Below are 20,442 nucleotides of genomic sequence, written 5' to 3'. Positions count from 1 at the left end.
AATATATTCCAAAATGTGTATACATTAAATTCAGAATAGTATATCATTATAATTGTTTTTTATTATAATATAAATTGAAACATTTTATAAAGAACCCCCCCCCCCCAAAATCACATACATAAGTAGACAAAGGAATGGAACTTGATGAAAACGAAACCAATCATGTTTAGGGAGCTGATATTTATCAGTGTGTGTAATTTGGTCCAGATCCAGATAAAAATCCAGATCTAGTGAGTTAAAAAGTTGTTTCAGCCATGTGGGGTCTGGGTGGAGACATGTGCTCTGAGCCACCTTCTAGTGTTTACTTACTTACTCACATAGCGCTTTTTCATGGACATACAGGAAGTGGAGAGTCTGTTCTAGGATGAGCATCTCCCATTTATTTACTATACTATTATTTACATAAAATGGTCGGTAGCTAATTTAACAAGAGAACAAAACTCATTTGCATGATTTAAGAAACAACACAGTCCAGGCAAAATCACAACAAAGTGCCGGAGGAGAAACAACCTAAAAACCAAGAAGACACATTTCGATCGAGGACAGATCACGTTCGAATGGAAGAACAGCTGCTACATCAACAACGTGGAAATTGTGCCGACAATGATCGAGAACAAGATGAATGTGTTTGTTGCGTTGAGGCTTCAGCTGGAGATTTGGCAGGAGCACCAACAAGGAGCCTATTTGTAAGACTGAGAAAACAGATGTTCATCTCCGCGGAGACGGACATAGGAGCAGTTGTGTTGTTGAGCAAGGCAAGCGAGACATATGGATGCATAGTTGTAACATCTGTAACCCTATGTGTCATTGTTGATCTGATGGATCCAGATACACACAAGCATTTAACATGAACCAAAGAAAAAGAAAACACTCCAACAGGGACATGCAATTCAATGCAGAGACGATGGCGGCAGCTTTTTGTCTTCTCCTTGTCCTACATGATGAGATCATAGAGCCAAGGGCAGTGGAGGAGGCAGAAGGCAAGATGGGGTTTTCAAATGCCGGTTGCTTACAAGGAGTCCGGATGTCACCGCTGGAAAATCCCTTTCAGCTCCAGCACATCACGAACAACCTGCTCATTGTTTCTCTAAGCAACATGACATGATGGTACGAGAGGACGTGGAAACGGTCAAACAGCAGATTATAAACAGAAGAATAAAAACAGCGAATTCAAAAACACATTTTCAATCAGCTGCGGAGTATTTTAAATGACTGCAAAACTGCATTCGAACATAAGGCTGTACGTCCGCCATCATTTAGTGCATTGTGGCGGCCTCAGGGATGGTAGTTCTGGTGGATGAAGGACAGAATATTGTCTTTGGACAGTTTCCCGGGATCCACGCGGGTCTGAGAGTCGTGAACGATGACACCGTCCACCCAGGCCCAGAAGAGACGCTCAGAGTGGCAGAGGCTGAGGATGAAGACAGAGGACACTGTTATAATCAATATTAAATTGTTATATTAAAAACTATCCCATATTAATCCATGAGTCCGGAGATAACACGTTCAAAAGGTAAAAATGGTTATTGTTGGGTCACAGTGACCTTTGACATCAAAATTCTAATCAGAATCATCCTTAAGTCCAAATGAGTGTTTGAACCAAATTTGAGTATGAAGTCAGAGGGCAGTACTCACTGGAAGGGAGCAGCACAGTTTGGTGGCATTTCATAGGTGGACGCCTTGGTTAACTTATTATAGAAGAACTTGCTCTTGGAGTTCTTGCTGTAGGCGATTGTCCACGGCTCTAAAAGACGGAGAGGGAAGCGAAGGAGAGACATTTTACAAAGGTTCAGTAAAAGCAGAATGTTGCAACTCCTCTGTTCACTCCAACGGGTGGATTGTGGAGGCTTTGACGTGGCTGAAACTAAATGTGTTCTGACATTAAGCAGCACACACACACACCACTGATAGTCTTGATGATGTAGAGGCCAGTGGGGAGGAAGTGTCGGTCGTCTCTGCCGGTGTAGGACAGACGAGGGATTCCTCCTGAACTCTTTGTTACTTTCATTTCTAGTCTGCACGAGGGAAGAAAAACAGAAAATGACGGCTGTGTTTATTAGTTTTTTTAAATTGCACAGGAAACAACAAAGATAAGATAATTACGTGAGGCTCACCCTAATGCTTAATAGTTGGTGTTGACTAATGCAAGACCTGTTTTCTTACCTGACAAAGATTTTCTCCATTTCCTCCAACCTGTACACCTCCTTCACTCTGGGAAAAGACAGAGGTTACATTTACATAGCGTGACAATTTAATGCCACAAACTTGAATTCTATTATATTAGTGCACCACAAATACTGTGTTTAGCCTTTTGCACTTTCAGAGACAATAAGATCCCGGTACATAAATTACACAACTGCATTCAAAATAAACTTAGATAAAAACCTGATAGGGTTCATGTCTGGTCGGCTTGGTTTGGCCACCGCCTTCACAAACTTCTCAGCCATTAGGATCCTGGATATACAACAGTCATTAGTTAGTAAACTAGAGAAAACTACAATAACTGTATTTACAGAAACACAGCTACAACATGGAAAGTGAGTAGTGGATTATTAAGATATCGCACATTAAAGTTTGATATAAAGTACAGGTGGCGCTGTCCTACCTTTGGTTGAAGTGCTGGTCTCTTACGTCAGTGCCGTTGAGTATCAGTGCGTCCATTACATGAACTGCGTTGATTCTCCGCTGAGCTTTTCCCTACAGGGCAAATAATCATGTTTGTAAAACCAGCTCCATAAACAGAGAGTCAGATGCATTCTTTTAAATAATCTCTTTATCATGTTATGGAGAAAACCACAGACTCTTGAATGATGAATGAACCCTGCTGTTGTAGAACATGGTCAAAGCAATAGATAGCCTGATGCCCCCTCCTACCACATCTTGTAAAAACAAAGCAGGTCGCAATTTAAGCAATAACAGATCGTGATACACTGACTCCCATATTTTATCAGCTCAGCCCGTAAACTCTCACCTCGCCCTTCAGCTCTTGGACGATCTCCACGCTCAGAAGCGTATCTCTTGGCAGCTCCAGCTTGAAGTTCTCCAGTTTCCTCCAACGAACAGGCATCTTCCCGTCCCACGTGTATATCTGAGACCTCTACACATGTAGAGAGGAAACAGAGAGAACAGACGAGAAGGTGAAAACAGATTCAGGAAGCATAGAAACGGTCAAATCAGCCAGTCAGCTCTTTGTTTTAATCTCTTCCAGTAGATATTCAAACAGGTTTACAGATAGAATAGTTACATTTTATTACACTGGTCTTGGTGCTGAATTACTGCTTTGAATAATGTACTGATAGCATTCCATCATCCAGACTAATGTTGACAAACACATAATTTCTACTACAACACAAGTTCCTGACCTAGGTTATATCTTAAGACTCACCCCGAGCGCGAGAAGAAAGATCTGCTCTCCACCTCCCACAATGCACTTGTGGTCCAGTACATGACGCAGCTTATCAAGGGTGGTGGGGTTGAGAGGTGTGAGCTTGGCCTGGAACGACTCCACATTCAAATTCTGAGGTGCAACAAACACAAGGATTAAAGATGAGGAGCAGAAACTGAGAAACAATCTGAATTAGCACCACTAATCACAGTGTTTCAAACTATCAGAAGTAATTAAAATAAACAAACAGGTTATTTTTAACAAGTTAAAACAGACACAAAAACTTTGATTTGTTAACTGACCTTGATGAGTTCGTAGAACTTTGTCTTTGGGTCTGAGGGAGCAGGAGTGACCCTGGCCTTGTCTGGTACCTGGAAAATGACAAAAAAAAGTAATTAAAACTTGAACAACAGAATGAATTATACTTGATCTGTTTTCAAGGTTAAATGTAGAACAAAAAAAAGAAGAGTTTCTCGACTCACGCCCCATAGCTTCAGACACTGCTTCCTGATGTCGGCCTGCCTCTTCTCTGAAAGTTCCCTACAGCAACAAACAGTGTCACACAGTTAGTTCCACACAAACATTCCATCCCACACTAAAGCTAAGCTGGAGAAGAGATAACTGAATGGTTTCTCACGAGTCAACGACGAAAGCGTGGATCTTGGCCAAGGCCTTGATCTGGACAACGCAGAGGCTGCGGGGAGAGAGAATTCACTTCCTGTCAGTCTTTCAGTGTGTAGATGAAATCATTAAGTCCTGTCTGACTGTAGTGGACCCCCACCTCTCATTGGAGTTGACCATAAACGGATAGAAATCTGTGTCTTCCTTGATGATGCTCAGCGGAACCAAATCTGTAACGTCCCTCTCCGTGTTCTTCAGCTGGTTCAGTTTCAGGTTGACTCTGAACATGTATTCCCTGACGGGTTCTGAGCCGGGCTTCAGTCCACGGCACACAATGTACCTGAGGGGGGTCAAGAGTAGGAGCAGTTTGGAGGAGATAGAAATAACAAGAAATCCTACTACTACTACTAATAATAATAATAATAATAATAACAATAATAAACTCAGGCCATCACAAATCGAAAGTGACAAATCCAAATATTAATATTTCTTCTCACAAGTTGTCCAGATATAAAGAGTATTCATATTCATAAGTCTAAAAAGTTATCCAGAATTTGAATTTGTAGCATCTCTGCTGATTTAATTGAAAGCATCTCAGTTGCTACTGGGAACAAATGTTTGACCCAGAGAACAAGCAAAATATTAATGTTATGCCTCAAAACTTCCTAATGCCGCTGTTTTGTAAATATTCACACAACAGGTTTTACAATATCCAACCCGCACTCTTTACTAATCAAATCCCCAGATCTCTCTGTACATACACAAAGACAGACAGACCTCTCAGAGTTGGCAGGTCTGCTGGTGATAGGTTTGAAGAGACAGATCCTGTCGAAGCAGAGGTACATCAGGTAGACCAAACCCACACTGAAGGGAGTGAATAGGTCAAAGGTCTTACACACAAAGTGGCCACCTGCAGAGGACAGACAGAGCCAGGGGGGGTTAATCAGGGTACACAGTAAAAAAATACAGAGGATGAGTACATAACATGAGTATAAGGAAGGTATATTGAGAGTGAATATAATATTTTACTTTACAAACATCAGAGTGTCCACCTGAGCAGAGTTTCAGTACCTGTCCTGAGGGTAGAGAGCGCAGTGAGGGCCTGACAGAGCAGCAGCTGTTTGCTCAGGATCTCCTGGATGTTTTCCTGACCTTCCACAGAGAACCCCTACCACAGACAGAGAAAATAACCAAAGCTAAAGTTAATCAATCTCTAAACAGAAACCTCAATTCATTCCACCAACAGCGAGACTCTGCACCGTCACCTTGTAGTAAAATAAAGACCGTGCAGAATAGTCTCACCCCATCTGCCATGAGGAAGTGCAGCCCTCTCCTCTCTGTGCTCTCCAACACAAAGTTTCTAAAGGCCGTCACGTTTTCTGGCCGAGTGATGTCCCCGTCTCCGTCCACCCCTCCCTCACCTGGGACACACAGAGGTCAATCTTTCACTGAATCATTCATCAGACGCCTCCCGGCAGAGACGTGCAGGTTTTCCTGAGGTTTACCGTAGTAGGGCTCAAACAGCTCGCTTGGCGCAGCGAAGAAATCTTCCAGTTTGAAGTCACAGGGTCCTTTCAGCGTCATGCCGAAGCCCTTGGCGTGCCAGCGTCTCCTCCACAGGATGTACTCTGAGAAGCCTCCGGGCCCGGCGCACACGTCGGCGAAGTACAGGAGCTCCCCCTCACGGTCCTTTGTCAGAGGTAGCTACGGGATGAAAGTGGGCAGAGATATTGTCTCACTATCTATTTGTGTGGGCTTGTTTTTCGTCTGATACAACACAAGTTCAACACATCAACAGTCACGTTGACCCCGCTCACCGCTTTCGGATCCTTTGGGTTGGTGAACATGTGGTCGAAGCAGTGGTCGAGGTTGGCCATTTTCATAGCTGCTCTAAAAACAGAAATCATATCAAAGAGACTTCATTAGACATGTGTGACACATAAAAGTTAACTTAGAGAAAGTGCTGAACTACTTTTCTGGCATTACATACAACAAACATGAATTGATAGAATCTACAAAAGTCTGCTACAGTTCTGGACATAGCTTGTATTTCAAACGGCAGGAACAAACCTTCCTTCCATCCAACTGTGTCTTCGCCTTACACAAGCTTTGGTTTAAGAGGAGTAGCATACTTTAGAACTTGGATGACTTATATGATATTAACCGCACTATGTTCATCTGTCCAACTTGTGGAAACCCCCTAAAGACTGACCTGTTGAGGAAGATCCCTCCTCTGATTGTTTCGTACGGGTTGGAGCGTGTCCGAGCTCTCCGCATCTCCTCGCCCTCCAGATCATCAAATATGCTCTGAACATCAAACAGCCACAGCGGATACATAACCAGTGAAGAACGAGATTTGAACAGAAATTAACAGTTGGTGATTTCTATGATTACTCACCTTGCACCTGAGAAGAGTGTGCAGAAGATCTTCAGTGCAAAACTCGATCTCGTCCTCGATCTTAAGTTTTTTCTGTAAGCGTCCGAAAACAAGAAATATGTTCAAGCATAATCATTACACACATTTACATCTGAGTCGGTGTCCATGTTTTTTTGTTTACCTCTCCCAGAATCATCCAGTCCCTCAGTTCATCTGCATCTGGGGTCTCTGTGGTGCATTCCGGGAACCAGTCTACCTTCTCTACAGCACTGGGCTGGACAGACAAGGATCACGTCATCGGTACCACTGATTGTTACTTGAATCCCACATGGTATTTCAAATCTAAAATAATTGCAAGCATTGGCTGTGTACCTCTGATTCATCGCGCCAGTCGACATTGAGCTCCCCCTGGAAGCCCTGCAGCGTGAGGCCGAGACCCCGTCTTCCTCGCTGAGTCGAAGCCTCGATGATCTCCTTGCGTCCCTGGCCAAACTTCCCCAGACCCTCGCCCGCACGGAAACCCATCTTGGCCTGAGGGTGAGAGAGGTTACAGACAAGGGAGTTAGAAAACAAACATTACATTACATTTCATTTAGCTGACGCTTTTATCCAAAGCGACTTACAATAAGTGCATTCAACCCCGAGGTTACAAACCAAGATTATTTCTTCAAAAATAAAGCAAAACTCCAAAATACTATAAGTAAGTGCCATTTAAGTGCTACTAAATTGTTAGTTTAAAAAATTGTTAGTTTTTTTTTTATTTATTCAAGGTATAGTCAGAAGAGGTATGTTTTTAGTTTGCGGCAGAAGATGTGTAAACTTTCTGATGTCCGGATGTCGATGGGGAGCTCATTCCACCATTTAGGAGCCAGGACGGCAAACAGTCGTGATTTTGATGACTCCATACATAGCAGAAGAACTCCATATTCCTTATTAGTACTATGGGAAAAACTTTTTTGACACACCCATGTAGCAGAACAGACAATGAACTGTGTTAGAGAGGACTTCAATACATTACCATGAGCTTCTGTGACACACTGTTGTACATAGTGAACTTGGCGGGGGGGTCGGAGGGGTTGTCTGAGGCGGCGTCTGTGTCTGGTCCATCGAAGGATGATATGGAGGGCATGGAGAACCCTGGTCTCTGATCCTCCTGGTCACTGAGGGACTCATTCTGGCTGGAGTCTGGACAGAACAAAACCACACACGTACACACCGTTATTATCACAAGGATCCTCATAATCACCGCAGTCAAAAGTAAGCAAGCCCAGCAAAATAACTTTCAATTCTACAAATGAAGGAATCTACCTTGTCTGGATAATTGTGACTCCTCGTCCGAGCTGCTGTCTTCACGAGACAACTTTGTCCCCTTGGGAGGGGTCGGGGGTGCTTCGGCTCTTCTCTTCATCGTGGCTGAAATAGAGCAGGGGGGACAATGGCAGAAAGATATGATGTTTGATGGATGGACGAGGTTAAAAAGGAAATTTACTTATGAAAACAACTAAAGGATGCACGTATTGTACAAGAGAGACACTTCCTCATTTTGTCCCGCCCTTTTTATCAAGTTTTAGGCACCGGTTTCATAAAATGAATAAACTTATGTAATAACTTTGAGAATGTAATGTGAGCCTATGAGACAAATTATGATTATGGATTATGGGCTTTACAAATCAAATTTGATTGATTAATGATTGTTGTCATTAGGGCCCGAGCACTGACAGACAGCGAGGCCCTACTGAAATTGTAAGAATTATTATTTTTTAAATTACTTTTTGAGGGCTTTAACATGCTCAAATTCCTACTAAAATTAGCAGAAAGTTAGATTTTCCTCTTTTTGCAGTCTACAATGGAAATATGAGGAATTATATAAATTATATATATTAAAAAAAGTAAACAATGTCCAGATTATGTATTTTCAGATGTGATGTTTATTTTTTTTAATCAATATTTAAACCAGAGCCATGAAGCATTTCCCACACAAGCACATAAACAGCCCCAGTTGGCGCCTTTCACGGATCAACAACATATGTATTACGTCATGCGTGAGCACCACACAGCTTCCGTGTCCCTCTTCTCCACAACTTGACACTTTGATCGCTAACAAAACTCACATTGTGTCCGATTCCGTGCAACTGCGAGCGGGTACCTCTCGACTCGGTCATCCACCGTCCACCATAAGTTTAAAGAAATGAAACTCTGAAGTGAAGTGAAGGCTCCTGGCAGATCGGAGGACGGGGAGTGGGGGGGTGGTGGGAGTTTTCTGTGAAACGAAACTGCGCAGCTTTAGCTTTAGCCGCTAGCTCCCCTCGTTAGCCAGCTCGCGTTTCGCCGCCCGGGAGGAAAACTTCACTCTTCTGCAGCAGCGGCGACACATCGCGACCTGCGGGTCCGCGGAGACATCTTCCTCCAGGACTTTTACTCACCAGGAAACTTTGGTTAAATGCGAACCCGCGTTCTGTTTTTAGAGCTGTCAGGGGTCCTGCTTGTCCGACTCCTACTGCTGGCGAACAGTGATTACGTAATCTCTATCAAGTCTGTCCACAGAGCTGCCTGTCTAAAAACAATAACAACAAAATAAATACATGATATAACCATAGGTAATACCATGTAATAATAATACACGTTATAAAAAAGTAATGAATTTACCCGTGTTATATTATCAAATAATCATTATTATTTATTATGAGTATTATTAGTAATAGTAGTAGTATTTGAAATATATCTCTACATGGATAAAAACAATATTACAAATGCAGAAGTGAATAAATGGTAAAGTCATCAGTAATAAAATGGCTCATCTTTTACTGAAATGATTCATAGGTATTAATAAGTGACTTTGGGAAAGACCGATATATTTGTGTTCTTCAACAATAACCCCACCCGACAGGCAGGGACCCCTGTTTCTGCAGGTGTGTCCTCTTAAAAAGCATCATCTTGTTCCACAACTAGAGACTGTATATTAAGAGGGACGATGCTGCCCCACTTCATCCCACAAACTTCAACCTTTTAGTTTGGTCCTTATCCCTTCCATCAAGTTGGAGGAGGCATGATGTATGACCTATGCTGCAGCCAGTCACCAGGAGGCGATCGAGTCACTTTGGCTTCACTTTTGGGCAGCTGTATAGTTGTCCATCTTTGTGTACAATCTTTGGTCCCAACAAATGTACACGTGTATCTATATTTGAAATCTTAACTTTGAATGGGAATTTCTAAGGACCTATATTTTCTTGTACTTAAAAATAAAACACGAGCTGAGACTAATTCACACGGAACATTGATATAATTGTTTTGTAACCAGTTGATTAGATTGACCTTTAACGAGTCTTGCATGCATGTCAGATCGGGGTAATCCGTTCTTGGCATGTGAGTTAAGGGATCCTGATCTCCTTCGTTTTCAGACGTGCTTTACAATGACTAAGTAAAACAGGATCCCACCCTCTCCTGCGAGAAGCCAGGATGACCTTTGTGATGTCAGACTGTCTGCCCATTGATCTAAAATCATTTTAAACCCACATATTCATTAAGATTTCCTTTTTTTTAAAATTATGTGAGCGCTGAGCAATGTACAATAGATGGTCAAACTGTGCGGCCGTTGTGTTTTCGATAAACACTCTTCTCCTTCTCATGCAGTTTGAAGTCCTTCAATGCATTGCATGACTTCCGTGATGAGTCGGGGAAATCCTTTTAAGAAGAAGCTCCGTGGATTCGTGACAACACAGAGAGATGACCTGAGGAAGCAGCCGAGCTCTGAGCTTCCTGACGGACGTTCTTCGTTAAGATTTCAGAATATTGTTCAAAAACATTGAATTTATTTAGAATGGTCATCAAAAGAAACAGACACATCTGACACATCTTTATTCTATGTTTTTATTTGTAACAACAACAATTACAGCCGCAGCCATCACCCCACAAGACTGGTTCCTGACCTCCACCAAGGAGGTCATATTTTCATCTGCGTTTGTTTGTTTGTCTGTTAATAGGTTATTTGCAAAAACTCCTTGACAGATGTAAAAAAGTTTGTGGAGGTGTGGGACATGACCCAAGGAAGAATCAATTTAATTGTCTGAAAAGTTTTACACTATCCTTAACAACTTCTCACCATTTTCATTGATTTTTCAGAGAGAGGGATTTTCTCAAGAGAATAATTCATCGATCATGGATGAAAGAAAAGTAGTTTATTTTTTTAGCTGCACAGGCTATGTCATTATCTTTTAAATCAAACATTGTAGTTTCTTGATGCATCTGTTACAGTGAGGATCTTTGAAAAGCTGTAAAATGAAAGTACTCTAGTAACAGATTGATGATGTTGTCCTGCTCTGTATCCAGTGATTGCTGGAATAGGCTTCAACCCTCCACTAATGAACCATTTGGAGGATCAAGTTAAGTTTATTACAGATATAGATTGATTGAAATATTGTTAACGACACGTTAATTTAGAAGGAATTATGTTTTTGTGTCTGTTTTAACTGTGGACACCTGACCAGAATCCTTTGTACCAGGGTCACAATGCGATTTGACGTTTTTTAAATGCCCCTAGTTGATTAACTGCCTCTCTGACGCCTGCAGACGCCATAACAGCGTCTCTTTGTAGGTGATGTGGTTACGTGTTTCCTTTCGGTGGCCAATGGGCTTGGAACATCTTCTCACAGGTATAATAATCCACCCCAGTGGATCTGCTAATCCCCCATTGACACACAAAGACACAAACACTGTCCAACACCATGTGACCCGCTTACGCAAGGGAGCCAAGGCTTTATAAACCACCTGTAAGGACTGGACTCCCTCAGGGGAAGTCATCACAGTGAAGGTGTGCGTCGGGTTATCTGACTGAGGGAGTGTGTCCTCGGACACAGGGGAGAGCTGTTGCTGCTGCCGCACTCTGCCCAGTGGAGAGGATCCAGGCTGAAGAGACACAGCAGAAGCAAAGGGAATCCCCAAGATAAACTTGTCTAGCAGGACGTCCTGTGGCCCGGTTGCAGAAGGTCTTTTCTTTTGTGGTCTAAGCTGTGAAGCACCGGAAAGAAGGACAACCATGTTTTTTCGAATCCCTCGGCTGACCCCTGGATATATTAGATACCTCCAGGTATGAAGTTGCTTTAGGGTGTTTTTCTTCTTTAGACAGATTAATAATTAGTCCTGGACCTAATGGGGCATCTGCAGTGGCACAGCAGTGGAGCAAATTCCTTAAGAGACTGATCTGGAGTTCAGGCCCTGCACGTATATATCCTTGAGCTTGAGAAAAAATCTGGTGTGAGTAGTTTTTAAAAACTTGTCATAAATTATCTCTTTATCAGCTTTGAAAGCTTCATTTTAAACCAACACTGACTCATGTACCCCTGCACATGTGCGATTGCCCATTTGTGTGGTTGTCATGCTGAGATTTAGAGGATTAAAGTGGCCTGTCTTTGAATGGATTTGAATCAGAGGTGCCTTAGCTCCCCTAGGTCAGGTAAATCCTCTAATTGGAGCTCCTGAGATATAGCATGAGATGACATGTTCCAAACCAAGCCGTCTGCTGGGTATTTCAAAGACCTGCAGCTGGATGCCACAGTGCACAGTGTTTACAGTGTCCAACCTCATTATCTGAGTTTAATGTTTGATTATTCTCATTATGAGACAAAATAGATCACTATTAGACAAATGACTCAATTGACATTCCTGCACCAACATCCAGTGAGAACTTGTCCAGAGTTAATCAAAACAAAACTGTTTTTGTCATGACGGTTCAATAGTTAATTTAAATTGGGAAACTTGAATTTTCACTATAACACTATTAACACTTCCAAAATTAAAATAATAATGATATATGTTTTTTAATGGGTTAAATCAGTGATGGGCTCAGAGAATGACTGTATTTATATCTGATCTTAGGACATGTCTCGGATTGGCCCAAAATTCGGACACATCTTCAAACCTGCAGGACCGTATGAATATTGAAACTTGATAAAAATGGAGGTTCTAGTGCGACTCTTCCCCTTTGCTAAGACCATTGCTGGTATGAGACAAGCATGTGAACATGGTCAACTTTTTAAGGACTCCAGTGCAGCCAGAGCCAGGAGGAATCTTGCTGACCCCATGCCTTGGTCATCATCGGCCCTGGTGATGATCAGGCCTGGTTGTGGTAGTCGCGGTGGTGACCCCTGCTGTCTCTTTCAGACTCAGGCAGCCCAGACCGTGCTGCAGAGCCGTGTGGGTCCTGCGATGCCGCGCATGGCGTTCCTGCTGGGGTTCATGGGCGTCGGTGTGTCCGGCTACAGCTCCCGCCAACTCACTCTGCACTACAAGCCGGCGAGTAACCTCTTCAGATGAGATGGATTGAAGATGGGGGACGCACACACACACACAACCACATAAACACACACACACACACACACACACACACACACATACACACACACACACAGACACACACATTGAAAGAAAAAGTTTGACCTTCTGTGAAATGATCTTAAACTAATGGGACCTTTCTTGGCTCTGAGCAGCTCCCAGGGAACCAGCAGAGAGACCAGAAGGCATCATGGTCGTCAACACCATGAAACAAGATGTCCCAATAGGTGGTTTCTGCTAAGCTACAATAACTGTCTGTTGGCTGTAAACTATAGCAACATATTATTTCGCAAAATGTCAAACTATTCCTATAAAGCAACATGGGAAGAAAAGTTTAATTGTGGAAACTGATAAAACTGAGTTCGATGTTTCTCTTTTGGTTTTTCTCTTTGCATCCTTCCCTAATAACCTCTCATGTGTGGTTCAAGTTGATTATCATCCTTGTTTTTGCTTTATTGTAATTTTGTCGTTTGAGATGAAGAGATTGTTGCCTTAAAGGTTCGCTACTGCAGTTAAGAGTTTAAAAAAATTAATCCCTGTTGAAAACTACCTCTCCATGTAAACATGGTGAAGATTCATGTAACATGCAGTGAAACAGAAAAGGCAGCTTTTGGAGTTTCTGCTGGAAATCGGTCGATGTTTTGCTTGAACCACGGCCTGTCCCCTATGCAGCGTCCCGTGCCTTATCATGGGAGCATTCAGGCTGAAACCGGCCCTTAAATACATCAGTGGTCTTTAAAGACACTTTGACAGATGCAGCCAAGCTGAGCTTCGAGAAATCTCCTCCGAAATCTTTTAATCACCGTCACTTTTCCCCCTGGTGTTTGAGGCCATTTCCGTGATGCAGCACAGAGCGTCCTCTCTCGGAGGACAGCCGGTGTAGTGACGCATTGACCTGTTTGCTCTTTCTGGATTCCTTTGGTGAGATTGTAGATGACAGAAACGAAGAGGGAGCGATATCACATCGGAAGCAGCTTCAAATCAGAGAATCAAGGCATTGATATCTATTAAGACTGGATTCTTGGTTCTGGAACTGAACGCGTGAGTTCTGGAGTTTGAGATAATCTCTGTTATTCTGTGTGACAAGAAAAACAAAAAAGCCAATGAGGTATTATTATCATCGCTCTGTGCGGTTGTGTTTGACTCCTGAAACTGCAAAGAGAAAAACTCTACAAACAGAAACATAAGGAACATGTGATGCTTGTGTGAACAATGCTACTTTGCACTTTTTTGTGTGTGTATAAAAAACTTGTACATATCACTTTGCTGCTGAATGAGATTAGTAGGACCCGACGTGGAGTGCTGCCAGCTGGTTTTGTGAGCTGGACTGGGCGGCTTCTGGCTGGATGACACACGGCCGTTGTCAGGCAGAGGAACCAGGACAGCCACCCTGGATACCACCTGTACAATCATGTGAATCCACCCGGACGTCTCCCAGTTGCATACCACTGTCGCACAAGATTATTATATAGATGAATGACCAACAGGGTCTCTTAACGTAGGTAGATTTTCTTTCGCTGTGTGGTTTGTAATGTAAAAAAAAAAGCTTTGACAGCATGTGAATGTATCACCGACGAGGAATGAAAATTAGCCGAAAGAGGAATTTGTCATAATCTCCTGGTTCGAGGAAAGACGAGAAGAGATTAGAGTGTTAACGGGTCACAATGCAAGTGCAGTGATACAGTGATCCCTGAAAGATCCTCTTATGATACTCTGGTCTTTTTTAGACCAGCTTATACTTACATGGGAGGGGCCACTGACCCTGAAATGGAGACAGGTAACAATCTGACAGAGCAAGAAGTGGGATCATTTATGTCGTGTTGACCTTGTGAATTGTATAATTGGATGTAGAGATAAAGGAAGTACATATTTACTGTTTGTTGTTGCTGCCTAACCAGTTTTCCTGCTTGGATTGTTTGTCATGTTGGTTGAATGTTAGACGCTGTTGTGGTACAAAGGCATAAAATGTCAAACACCACTTTAAAGAACAAGTTTGTATCAAAATCAACATTTACGTTTAAGTGTGTTTTGTGGTTTAATTAGACATAAATGAGATGTTACAATACAAGTACTTCCATATTATATATTGTATACATTTTTTGATTGATGTACTGTATATTTACAGCTCAAAGGCCCTGAAATAGTCTGCATTTAATGTTGTACATGCTTGATGAGTTCAATCCAGTTGTGGTTGCATTATACTTTGTTTGACCATCTTTGGACATGTATTATCTTTCTGGTTGAATTACTGTGTTACAAGTAAATAAACCATTAAGATCTTAAAAGAAAACTGGCAGATTGTTTTTTATGTTTCTTCTCCTGTAGCTTTCTCAAATACTGTGAAGAATAATAAAAAGAAGAAATACCTTCTTCGATCACTAGATGTCAGCATTGATTACAGACATTTTCCCACACAGACTGTGGAAAGGCTTGATTAACAGTAAGTGAACTGTAGTAATGGGGCAATGATCCCTGCACAAGCTGTGTCATATGATCGAGAATATAGGATACAGGGCATCAAGTTTTGTTGTTGTTGAATTCCATTCATTTTTACACTTCATTACTTTAAAGGTTCAGTGTGTAAGATTTAGGTGAAAATTATCTAGTGGCAGAAATTGAATATGAAATAATACTTGTAATATTCTCACTAGTGTGTTTATTATAAAATGTATGAATTTACTTAACTTTACTCTAGAATTAACCCTTTATATTTAAATACTGTATATTTACATTAGGTGCGGATCCTCTCTATGGAGGACAGCATGTTTTTTACGTTAGCCCAGACTAGACAATCTAAACACCTTTTGAGGTTTTATGACAACTGAAGGTTTCCACAGGTTAATAATTTTAATGTATGAATCTTAAACTTTTCACGGACCCTCATTTGAGAACCATTGTTTTGAACTGTGTCTCACTTATCAGGTGTTTGTGTTTAATATGTCGCTCTGCATCTGGAAATATATATTGTTTCCCTGACAGCAGATTTGTGTTTTCTTGCTGATTCACTGTGGCTCAGGTCAGGCAAGTTGATCTGCTCGTTAGACTCACAGTTCTGACCCAGTTATAGATCTAAGCTGCTTTGGAATCAAACCCAATCTATCCCGGCAGGAGCCAGTCAAGGTTACAGCGGTGCCACCCTGGATTTCACCAACAGCTTTAGAGATGGAAATGTATGAAAATATACTGGGAGCAAGGAAATGTCCCTGTTTGTCTGGGCCCCTGTTTTTGATCAGGTTCTCGGCCTCAGGGCAGAGAGGAGTCAGAAGTTACAGGGACTAAATTTCTTCCTCTCGCTCACTCTCTCCAAACACACACACACACACACAAACAGTGACTCCATTATGTGTCTGTTTCACTGGAGTCTCCTCAGGAGGCTCTTGTTACCGTCTCTTTACAGCCGACAACAAAGAGCTGAATGTCTGTGCTACCAGAGAGATGGAGGAGAAGGAGTGAGGGACGTATCCACAAGGACTTTACTGCCCGAGTTTGTGTGTGTGTGTGTGTGTGTGTGTGTGTGTGTGTGTGTGTGTGTGTGTCTGTGTGTGTGTGTGTGTGTGTGTGTGTGTGTGTGTGTGTGTGTGTGTGTGTGTGTGTGTGTGTGTGTGTGTGTGTGTGTCTGGAGCAGTTGTCAGTGTTGCTGTTTGTCTCTCAGATTCTAACCTTACATGATCATACCTGGATCAAATGAGAGCAAATACCAAGAGTAGCTGCAAGTGTGATTTACGGCTGCTCCTGTGTCCGGCTCTGTCACAGCTGCCTCAGGTGAATCAGTTCTAAAGAATCACTCCATGAATGTCAGAGTCAAGCTATCAAGTTGTTTGGGAGCAAAGGCTGAAAGTGCAAATTGGTCTTATCAGTAATTACGTACTTGTTTATTTACTTTGCATTTATGATATTATTATCTTTTTCTCATTTTGTTTTATGAACTCTCTTGGACTCTATAGTTCTGTCTCTCGTGTGGACGCACAAGCAGACAAGTAATTAAGCCTACTGGCACACACATGCCATTTCACGATAAGAGCCCATTTCCTCTTCCAGCCTGCTGGATCTGTTTGTGTGTCCTCAGTGATACTTTCAGTGACGCAGTGTTTTTTCTTCCACCCTTTAAATGGCTCTTCTTAAACAGCGGAACAGCTTAGCCTTGTTTTCAATGTGCTCTGCACCTCGGGCTAATGAAAACGCCTCTCATGTGCAGGGGCTAATCATTTCTTTTCTCTTTTTTTTTCCAGCCAAGCTTATGCTGTCATGCACACAGACACAAACACACAGATAAATCAGCAGATACATGCATATTAGCTACTGTAATTGTCTGTATATGTTTGTTGAGGGCTCATTCACAGGGTGCACGGGGGACACAGCAGCTGGGAGCATGCGTGATGTTGCCTGGCAGCTTGTTACCAAACATGAGGAGATGTGTATGCTGAGGCACATCCAGTCTATTTAAGGTCTGCTTCACTAAACAAATGAGGTGTGACTGAAAATCACCTTGTTGTGAATACATACAAATGCCTGTATTGGGTCTGAGTGGCCAATTACATGACAAAATATCCTCAAGCATGTATCACACTGAAGTTAAGCTCCTTATAGCTGGTGAATGGTTTGTCTACTGTACTTTGTCTTAGGCATGACTTCCTTATGGACCAGTGGAGAAAAAAAGTCCGGTCTACTTTGAACTACACGAAGGCCAGAGCACATGTTGTCTTCTAATCCCTGTGCTAAAGTCGTACTAATGACTCAGCATTTCAAACTCACAGGTGTCCAACGCCAAAACTACCGCTCACATTCTTTCCTCTCCTGCGTCTGGGTTTTCCAACAGAGAGCAGCCTTTAATGAGCTGGTCACTGAGCGTTCTCTCTGTAAAACTGACAGGGGGAGGATCACTGGGGAGAGGGTGGATATATGTGATGAATTGAATTATTGATGTATTGATATAGATCAGGGGCTGGACCTGATCTATATCTATCTCCCTCCTGCTTTCAGGAAAACAGTTGTCAACATATGTTTCTCATTGAAAATCTGTTTATTATTTATTGATGTTTTGTTCTTTCTTTGTTTTTGTTTACTTCTTTCTAAATAAATAATCAAATCAAATTAAATCTAACAGACGAGTGCTACTAATACTAATGCTACAAGTAGTACTACTTCTAATATTAATAAAAGGCTCTTTGCAGGTTAAAAGTCAAGAATTGAGGGTAAACAACAAAAAACTATTAAAAGTAATAATCCAGTTTACTAGAAAATACAGTCTGGGAACGTTCCCCATTGATTGTGTGGAGTTGCGGCTGTGTAAATTGAAATGATGTGCCCAATACAAATTTACTATCACGGCTCCACACAGCTGAGTCTCTGAGTGACATCTTCGAGACTTGGCCTGCGAACATAATTAAAGCTTTTAATCTCTGTTCTTGGCTAAAAGGTTGTGATGGTGTCCCAGGGGTTTGTGCGGGAGAACCCTGTGACCTGTGAATCTCATCACATAGTTGATGAGTCATGGTTAATCTCAGCTGGCTCCTTCCCTTTGCTGCGTAACCACGACAGGCTTCAAATAAAACAGTTAAAAATCTCTGTCACGACTCAGAATTTTGAAAATGTATTAGTGTGTCCTTCAGTTTTGATTTGTTTACCAAGAGGCCATTAGTGACCCAATAAGCTAAACATAAAAATAATTCAACCTGCAGTGTCTGCATATTTTCCACATGGAGGCAGAAGAAACAAGCTGTAAACATAACAATGACATAATGTAAATCACAATGATTATTGGCAATGTGTACATCCTTGTTTTGTCAGTCCAGAGTCGTGTTACAATAGAACCACAATAGAACTTTAAAGCTTCATCTGCCAACTAACAAATGTTCTTAACGTCCTGAATACCAAGTCGCCTGCACTGGCATGAAACTGGACACGAGACAGCTCCTCGATCAACAGTTTAAACTGCACAATACATATGTGTCCCAGTGAGACATCTGAATAATCCCAGCTGCGTCCAACCGTGACTGTTTGACCTGACCTAGTACATACATACAGATAACACACACACACACACACACACACACACACACACACACACACACACACACACACACACACACACACAAACACACACATACACACAAATCTGTGCACAGCGGTAACCACAGGGTCAAATCTGTTATCAATATAAAATGTACTATATAAGTACAAATATATGAATGTTTAATGAGAGCAAATATGACTATAGGATAATATCAAATGTAAGTCAAAATGTATATTTTTAATTCCTTTTTAAATATATTTCCAAAGGCAGTCTGTTTTTATTAGCTACAGTTATTCTGGTTTTATCTAGATCAAATGTGTTTGAGCAGAACTCTAATATATTTCTAAAAAACAAAGCAATTCCTAATATATCTTTGGTCAATGTATCTGGGGGGTAATTTATCCTCCTCCCTCCGATATGGACGAATACATGTTGGTCTGATCTCTTGATTCCACTAAAAGGATTTCTAATTAGTAAAAAACTGGTTCCTGTCAGGATTTGGACGATAAAAACGATTGATTGAGGATGTAGATGTCGACCATCATGGCCACCCCGACTGTTAATAACCTCTGCGGAGATACTGGGGGAATGCATGTCCAGGAAAGGGTCTCCAATGGACAGTTGACCCACTGATGACATTTAGTGTCAAAGGTCACCGACCTGCCTATTGACGGCTGGCGGACGTCTCCTAACAGCCACTCAGGGCTCGTGTTGGCTGGAGCTAATGAAGAGCCGACACCAAAAACATTAAAAAACTATTAAAACATTTCACATGAGCACTACTGAACAAGTGCATTGCCGAGCACGCACACGCACATACAAGCGCAATTTAAAACAGATTATTTTGGGATATTTTATCTGTGCTATAAAAACTGACAACTGTTTCCAATAAGTGTCTGGCTCGCTGCTCTTATGATTCTGATTGCAGCTGCTGTGATGGAATTATTACATTGTTAAATCCAGATTACAGACCGGGTGCAACATTGCATAACACCCCTGTGCTACTAAAACCACCAAAGTGTCATTCACTTATCCAGGCACAAAAATCTCAAAAACTACGTGTGTGTGTGTGTGTGTGTGTTTGTGTGTGTGCGTCTTTTGTTTTTTCCGTAAGTTCCAGCACATCTATGACTTACTGTATAATGTGGACATTGAAATAGGAATTCAAGGCCCCTTTGAATCAGGTGAGTGGTCTTAACCGGAGCTAAACTGTGGCTATTTCGAGAGGTCAGCACAGCAGCATAATGTGCCGCTTGTTTCCCTTGGCGTCAGAGGTCTCAGAGAGAGAGAGAGAGAGAGCGAGAGGGAGGCAGTTACAGTAAAGACCTGTTTCTCGTGGACTTTCAATAAAGCAACAACTGTGCATTTTTATTACATTCAACACACACCCTCTCCATCTGTCATCAATATTAGACTGGTCTGTTAAAAATGAAGAAACCATCTCAAACATTTGGTGAATACTTACTGAAGAAATGATGTAGAAATGTAACTCACAAAGTTCGGGAAAGATAAGAAGTCAAGAGAGAAGATCTTCGACCCAAATGACACATCTCCATACATCCACATATTGTTTTAACCATGAAAGATAGATCCCAAGTATAGATTTATGTATGTGATGCTTGGTGCCATTCTGTAATGATCTACAAAATAAGAGACCTGGATATCTCTCTTTAACGTCATAAGAAAACACTGGTCAAATATGGAACAAAACAAAATAAC

The 20,442-nt window shown here is 41.8% G+C and overlaps 2 protein-coding genes across 2 annotated transcripts; one reads left to right on the top strand and one right to left on the bottom strand.

The window, feature by feature from the left end:
- Positions 1 to 353: 353 nt before the first annotated feature.
- cmtr1 (cap methyltransferase 1) lies at positions 354 to 8,618 on the bottom strand. Its single transcript, XM_061091306.1, has 24 exons — positions 8,495 to 8,618; positions 7,692 to 7,796; positions 7,402 to 7,568; positions 6,756 to 6,914; positions 6,565 to 6,657; positions 6,405 to 6,476; positions 6,219 to 6,313; positions 5,824 to 5,896; positions 5,512 to 5,710; positions 5,309 to 5,427; positions 5,078 to 5,174; positions 4,784 to 4,916; positions 4,167 to 4,346; positions 4,023 to 4,079; positions 3,868 to 3,925; positions 3,688 to 3,756; positions 3,386 to 3,517; positions 2,972 to 3,097; positions 2,606 to 2,697; positions 2,386 to 2,454; positions 2,164 to 2,211; positions 1,903 to 2,015; positions 1,636 to 1,744; positions 354 to 1,411 (listed from the first exon to the last, which is right to left on the bottom strand). The coding sequence occupies exons 2-24, from the start codon at positions 7,789 to 7,791 to the stop codon at positions 1,276 to 1,278; spliced, it is 2,496 nt and encodes an 831-aa protein (XP_060947289.1). The 5' UTR covers positions 7,792 to 7,796; positions 8,495 to 8,618; the 3' UTR covers positions 354 to 1,275.
- A 2,797-nt stretch (positions 8,619 to 11,415) lies between these two features.
- zgc:193593 (uncharacterized protein LOC564090 homolog) lies at positions 11,416 to 12,692 on the top strand. Its single transcript, XM_061092044.1, has 2 exons — positions 11,416 to 11,466; positions 12,540 to 12,692. Exons 1-2 carry the CDS (start codon positions 11,416 to 11,418, stop codon positions 12,690 to 12,692), a joined length of 204 nt encoding a protein of 67 aa, XP_060948027.1.
- The last annotated feature ends 7,750 nt before the right edge of the window (positions 12,693 to 20,442 follow it).

This window comes from Limanda limanda, chromosome 18 (assembly GCF_963576545.1).
Source record: "Limanda limanda chromosome 18, fLimLim1.1, whole genome shotgun sequence".
NCBI classification, from domain to species: Eukaryota; Metazoa; Chordata; class Actinopteri; order Pleuronectiformes; family Pleuronectidae; genus Limanda; species Limanda limanda.
The sequence above is the reverse complement of the archived record's forward strand: the minus strand, read 5'-3'. Positions and strand labels throughout refer to the sequence as shown.